The sequence below is a fragment of the Poecilia latipinna genome, unplaced genomic scaffold (assembly GCF_001443285.1).
Source record: "Poecilia latipinna isolate Pla-1442-1.1 unplaced genomic scaffold, P_latipinna-1.0 Scaffold252, whole genome shotgun sequence".
NCBI classification, from domain to species: domain Eukaryota; kingdom Metazoa; phylum Chordata; class Actinopteri; order Cyprinodontiformes; family Poeciliidae; genus Poecilia; species Poecilia latipinna.
The window spans coordinates 451,129-458,495 of NW_015112868.1; the positions used below are offsets into that span (position 1 = coordinate 451,129).

Here is a 7,367-nt window from a genome sequence, read left to right on the forward strand (position 1 = left end):
TATATATATATATGATAAAACAAGGTTTATTTACTACAAATGTGCAAACATGTCTGTGCCAACTCTCTCCATTCAGTTGGAGGTAGCTAAAATTTGTTATTTGAGTTTTGTGCTGGAGGGATGGGGAGGGACAATCTGTCAGTTTAATTAGTGTTTACGTGTCTTCTCAGTCATGGGAATGGCATGAATCTCATAAAGATGCTCTTTGTCAGTCCTTCACCCATCTGTGAAGCTCGGTTGTGACAGAAAAAAAAAGAGTTCTGGAAAATAGATATTAGAAAGGTTTCTAGAAAAGAAAGAAAATAAGATGCAGTGCTGTGGAAAAAAATATTCCCCCCCCCCCCCTCACATATTTCAAAATGCATCATAAAGAGGAAAAAGAATAAGTCGCACCTAATTTTAAGTTGCAGGACCAGCCAAACTATGAAGAAAGTGGGATTTATAGTGTGTTAAATACAATAATTTAGTAAAACAAAAAAATCATGTAGGAGAAGTTATACTCAATAGAGTTTGAGTCATGGAACAATAATCCTTGATGGATTGTTTTTTAAATGTAAAAATCAAGTTTTTTTTGTTGTTTTTTTTTAAGGAGCCTAGTCAATTGCTGACATTTTCGATGCTGTAACATGGTGCTTAGCAGACTTTTCCACTGTGGTTGAATCGAAACAATACATCAAAGAAGAGTGAGCCAAAATATCTCCATAGTGATGTAAAAGACTCATTGCCAGTTGTCATAAATGCTTGACGGCACCTGTTGCCCTCAAGCAAGAAGCTACTAGGGGGCAATTATGTTTTCACAAAGTGCCCGGTTGGTTGGGATACATACATATATAAAAATCAAATCATCTGAAAGCTGCTTTTCAAATGTTCGCTGATTATATTTGTCAAAATTTTTTTAATGATTTGAAACATTTAGGGCTGACAAAAACAAAAAAACAAAAAAATAAATAAATAAACGCAGAAACTGATGAAATCTGTAGGGGAGCAAATCTCACAGTGCCAAACCTTTGAAATTATTTTGGACAATAGATTTGCTCCCCTATTGAAAGACGCATAATGTTGCCATGATAAGTGGGACAGTAGTTTAAGCAACAGCTCAAAGGAAAGACTGGATTTCAAACAGCTGAGCAAACAGCTGGCATTGGTATGTCAAACAAATCTGCACAAAATTTTACATTTCTCAAATTTCATCTGCTCAAACTGTTCAAAACTGAAATGTAAGAAGACGGTTTGGCAAACGATGGGGGCTTATGTGCCAAACTATTTCTGTCCTCCAAGTAGTTGCCAGGCAACAAGTGGATAGTATTGGGAGAAACGGACTGGCATATAATCCCCATATAAAAAGACAGAGTTTGTGATTTTTTTTTTTTTTTTTTTAACTCAATGGGTTTTATATAATGGCTTCAAAACCTTTTTACATATTCAGAAGGGGTCTAATTTACAGAAGAATTAAGGAACATTTGTGACAATAAAATCTGAGCAAACCAGAGATTGTGCAGCCATCATATTCACAAAGTCCTCAAAAAGGATATATTTACCTGGACCTCCAGATCCCCCAGGGCGAGAGACTACTGTGAACTCCTCTTGATTTATTGAAAGTAGACACCCCTTATTAACAAGAAAGCATTCATATACGTTTTTTTAGTCTAGCGCACCTATAATCATAAAACTGTAGTGTTTAGGGTGTTCATAGAGTGCATATAATAGATGTAAAATTAGGTGCTTAGTTTGTAGATGAGGCATAATTTAGCATAATTCGAACCATTAGATGGCAGTAAAGTACTTATATGAGCCTTGCTGTTAGGTTTGTACACACCAACAGGTATTAGTGGTTCACGTAGCAAAATGTAGGACTCTGGACGATCGATAGAGATTGTGCAAAGAGGAGAGGTCAAAGATGCCTCCCCAAATATGGAGAGTGTTTTTCTTCCATCTTTGTATCTATTATGTCTACTGCAAGAGAAGATCGGTTTTGGACTATAATTCAAAACTCTTGTTTGACACAGAAACATTTAAAATGTCCCACCTCTACTTTAATTTTATGCCTGTGGTTGAGCCTGATGCTGTTTGCACTGACAGAAGTGGGAAATGACGAGCGAAATTATGGAACTAAAAGGGGATGCAGCACACTTGTAGTGAACCAGGCTTCGGTTTTAAACAGTATTTGTCACATTAATAAAGGTATCTATCACTATACTGCCTTGTCTTTATTTGATAATAAAAAAAGAAAAATGTCTTCAAAGAAAAAAAAATCATCTGGTTTAGTATGTGACCCAGGTACAAGAGATCATTTTGGTTTCTCCTGTTTCGTAAACATAACAAAGGCCAACTATGGACCATTTCAGCTGTACCCCCCCCAACAGGTGGTGAACTTCATTGGCTCTCTTAATTAATCTGCATTTCTGCATCAGCAATGTGTGCACCATATGCCCAGACACAACAGGATGAGAAAAAACATCCTAATTACATGCTGGGGCGAAGATGTCTTGGTTGTAGCACTTCCTTTCTAACCATCGCTCCATCCATCCATCCATCCATCCATCCATCCATCCATCCATCCATCCATCCATCCATCCATCCATCCATCCATCCACATCTAACTGCTTATCATGGTTTGTACTGTTGTCTTGTTTTTATGTCTTCTCCGTAGCTAATAACGGGCCTCCTCTGGTCTGGCCCATGTCATTTGTGTGCTGTGTGTTTGTGTAACGTTTACGCCTGCTCTTCATGTCTCCATGTCTGTTTGTTTGTTTGTTTGGTAACCACGTTCATATGTCAGTTACTAAGCGACATAAGGCTCATCTGAAGAGGCTGGACCGGAGATGGACGCTGGGGGGTGTCATCAGTCGGCAGCAGAGCCGAGGTGAACTGAGATAAATTACCCGTTGTCTCCCTCCCTCTCCTCCTTCCTTCCTTTGGATTATTGTTCTCTTTCACACCATTCCATTCATTGTCTCTCCTCACATGACTCAGTTTGCTCCTCTCTCCACATGCGCATATTTGTTCTGTTCTGCATCTTGTTTTGTGTCTCGACTTAACCAATTCATCATGTAGCGCCATGCACAAAATCTAACCACTAACCCGTGCTCATGTAAAAAGAACCCGTTATTTTAAATTAACACCTTAACATGGACTAAGTATTAATGCTAGGCTCAAATTATTCTTGTATATTATAGTCGTAGGATGTGAGTCAAAACTAGCAATCTGAGTTTTGCAGAAAATCATTACCCACTCATCTGAAAGCAGTTACATAATAGACCTTGGAATGCCTTAGGCTGCATTTTAGAGCTGTATTTTACTTTTTATGAGGAAATTAAACATGTATGTAGATTTGCAATGGGTATGGACCTTAGCAAGAATAAGCAATTATCTTGCAGTGGTTCAGATATTTACCAGTACTGACTGATAAACAAAAAACCTCATTAATACATGTCCTTCGCAGTCTTTTGATTAAGAACAAAGAAGAAAGGAAAGAGAAGGCCTATGTTTAGCTCTTGGCAGTGTGAGCTCCTCTTGGGATTATAGAAAGAGATGTTGACTATGTTGATGTGTTGACTAAAAAAGAAATACTTTTTTGCAGACTCTGCAAGAATAATTTACAATGCCGTTGCAGGCATTGCATGTTGCGGTTAAGATGATGTCTGATTCAGAATTTCCCTCTACGCTTTTTCTGAGGGAAACACTGAAGCAGTGTCTCCCCATCTGTCCACATGGTGTAACACAATGTGGTTAAAGTCCTAAATGAAAAAGGAATAAAGCATATGAAATTATGAAGTGGCTATTAAATTGGTTTATATAAATAGATTTGCTAATGTTGCACAGAAAAGTACTTTTTATCTGCTGGTCCCTCTTTTAAACTTTCCCCATCTGTTTAGACAGGAACTGCTATAATAACAGGAAATAACGATATTACTCGGCCCCTTGGCCTCATGGGAATGTAGAAATGAGCGTGATGCCTTTGCTTGCTATTATGTGCAGATTGAGGAGATGATTCCTGCCACAAGGCCATAGATACTGGGATTTTGCCCCCTATGCTTTGCGTTTTCCAGTTCGGTACTCTCAGTGTAACACTAAATATAGTATTAGTGTGATAACTGTCATGATTAACATAATTTCATAGCGTTTGCTATGTCGAGTTATGATTGATGTAGTGCCTTCCTTAAGTATTCATATCCTTAGAACTTTTTAAAACATTTTTACACATCTCAACCAACTTTGTGATCACAAAGTAGGTCATAACTGTAAATCCAGTGATGCTATAGTTTTTAAAGCTTCTCATAGATACTTAAAAAGAATTGTGGCATGCATTTCTATTCAGCCACACAGTCTAAAATGATTGAGGTCTGGACTTTGACTAGGCCAGTCTAAAACATAAATGTGCATTGATCATAACCATTCCATTGCAGCCCTGTTTGGGGTCACCAGGCTGGGGGACGAACCTCCCCCTAAGTTTCAAGAGTTTTGCAGCCTCTAACACGCTTTCTTCCAGGATTCCACTATATTTGCATGACTAAAAGTGGCACCACACTTTTCAGATTTGTGGGTACAACAACATTGCAAAGTGTATGAATGTTTGAGGCATTGTAACAGATAGCAGATTGTCAGTGTAGTAAATAACTGGGCAAAAAGGTAAATTGAAATTAGTCTGTTTGCCTCCCCAAAGATGGAGAGCGTTTCATCTCCATCTTATATATATATTAACATATGTTAACATTTAACATATTAAATGTTTCTTCAGGGGATTCAGACGCTAAATCTTCCTATCATGTAGTGTTGGTTATTTCAAGGATTAGCTAATAAGAGAACCTTTTCATTCCAAATTTCTCTTCTACACGTACAGCATATATCCCCCAACATCTGGTGGGAGAACAAGAGAAGGAAACTTTTATTTGTTTTTGCACCTTTTATTTATTTTGTCAAAAAACCCAGATCTAAGCCAATTTTCCTTTTCATTCCTTCCATCGGACCACTTTTGGTTGGGTTCAGGATTAATTAGAGAACAACAGACCTTTTGAATGAAAAAAATATGTTATTCTACCACCACCACCACCACAGTGCCTCATTGCTTTTTATGGATGCTGAACATCAGACTAGTGCTCAGTGTACAGTGGTTACAGTCCTCATGCAGCGTGTTGTACCTATTAGTTGTTTTATATTGTTATTTAGATTCTTGCAAAGCAATTACCTTTAATACCTCAACGCACGCCATCTACGTAAGGCCAGAGAATTCTTTTTATCTGCTGCAATGGCAAAAACATTTTCTTAAAGGCATGAATTTATAGTGTCTTTAAAAACTTTAGAATGCAGTTTTTCTTACTGCATTCTAAAGTTATTTTGGCTTCATTAAAAAATTATAAACACTGATAATTGCCATAGAGCATTTTAACACATGAACTAAGCACATCAGTGCAACTGGCAGCTGAAACATTGCGCAAAAATTAGATCCAGTAGAAGAAAAACGGATCTCTGTGTCATTCAGTTCCAGCGTTTCATGAAAACTTTCCTTTTTTGCTTTTTCTTTCGTGGCAATTTACATTTTGTTTTCAGATTTATGACATCTGTCAGATCTTAGCTGTTTTTCTGTCATTTCCCTCTTCTAACAGAAGAGAAGTACATCACAGTGCAGCCTTACTCCAGCGAGGGCAAAGATGAAATTGCTTTTGAGAAAGGAGTCATCGTTGAGGTCATTCAGAAGAACCTTGAAGGCTGGTGGTTTATCAGGTACGCCTCTGCTCGCTTGCTGTGGACATTTTTGTCGGCCTTCATATAAAAAAAAAGCCAATTTTACGGTTGTCTCTTCTCTCGCAGATACCAAGATAAAGAGGGCTGGGCTCCAGCTTCTTACCTCAAGAAAGTGAAGGATGATTTGTCTCCCCGCAAGAAGACGGTCACAGGCCCGGTTGAGATCATTGGAAATATCATGGAGATCAGCAACCTGCTAAACAAAAAGGCTTTAAGCGAGAAGAATGTGCAGACTGATGGAGTCCCTGAGAGTCCCCAGGTTTCCAGGAAGGAGATCAGCTTGCCGATTCCCTGCACCGAATCCAGCCCAGTTAACGCTCCACAGGAGGGAAAAAGCAAAGTAGAACCTGCCTCACCGGCCGTAGCCCGGATAACCCCACATCGAGTGGAAATAGGTCAGTTGTGGTAATTGCATATTATGTTTTTCGTATGTTGAATAACTAATAGATTTGTCTCCATTTGGCTCATCGTTTATTTCTCTCTTGTGATAAATGATGTCTTTTAAATCTCTGAAAATTCTACAAATCACTTTACACATTGTAAAGTGATTTACACATTGTAAATCACTTTACAATGTGTAAAGTGATTTACAATGGATATGCGTAGATATACGCATATCCATAGATATGCGTATATCTATGGATATACGCATAGATATCCAATGCGTATATCTATGCATTGGATGCTTTTTCTTTGTTTAAGCCACACCAAGACATATAACAAGGCTGATGTACACAAAAATCTACACAAGTGCATTATCCTCCTCCCTGGTAAATGATGATGAAAATAGTAACCAAATGCCTATTTTGTCTTTAAATTCTGCTTTCACAGGTTCCCCTGTCCTCAGGCAAAAACCTCCCCCTCGAAGAGATGCAACCCTGGTAAGAATAATCCATCTACTCTATTTCTTTTCTAGTTGTTTTTTTAGCTACTGAAACACATCTCACTAGTTGGTCATCTAAATGTTTTTGCACAGTTTGTTTAGGCAAAGATTATAAACAACACCAGAAAATAGCCAAGACTTCAAAAACGAAAATCTTAGCAACTTTATTCTCTTAGTTATTCACCAAAGTGAATGTCATTTAACATTTTGTGTAAGTTGTGAAAAAATATAGAATTACAGTTTTTTTTCTTTGTTTTTACTTTCAGTTTATTTTTATTAAGCAAATAAAGCTATCCAGACCATGTTGGCTCTATGTGAAAGAATAATTGCAACCTGAATCTTATAATATCTGGGTGGACAATGCTAGGTGGCAACGGCTGACATCGGCATTTTTAAACTGCAGTCAGTCTTTTACATCCTTGTAGAGGATAATTTATCTGCTTCTCTTTTTTGCAGAACTGTTTTCACATTGGAAAAATCTTTGAGCATAAGTGGTCTGTCAAATATCCTAAACGGATTTAAGTCTGGCAAATATCACATATGGCTATGTATAGTGTCTGAAATCTTTTAACCTACTTCATGCTGTTAGATGGGTACCACAACTCATTTACAATGGAAATTGGGGTTGACAGAGTATGAAGGGATCACTTTTGTGTTGCTTTAAGAGCTTTATTATTTTATAAATGACATCATAATTTGAAAAAAACATATATATTTTTTAAATTTAGTAATGTATTTGTTA

General features: G+C 37.5%; 1 protein-coding gene across 4 annotated transcripts in view; it reads left to right on the forward strand.

Annotated features, from left to right (window-relative positions):
* sh3pxd2ab (SH3 and PX domains 2Ab) overlaps positions 1 to 7,367 on the forward strand; it is a 66,317-nt gene that overhangs the window by 51,846 nt on the left and 7,104 nt on the right. For 3 of the 4 annotated variants that reach the window (XM_015032855.1, XM_015032857.1, XM_015032858.1), the window contains 4 exons: positions 2,780 to 2,863; positions 5,604 to 5,721; positions 5,809 to 6,137; positions 6,574 to 6,623. In XM_015032855.1, coding sequence (XP_014888341.1) covers positions 2,780 to 2,863; positions 5,604 to 5,721; positions 5,809 to 6,137; positions 6,574 to 6,623 — 581 coding nt within the window. The remainder of the gene's footprint in view (positions 1 to 2,779; positions 2,864 to 5,603; positions 5,722 to 5,808; positions 6,138 to 6,573; positions 6,624 to 7,367) is intronic. The other variant, XM_015032856.1, reaches the window with a different exon arrangement.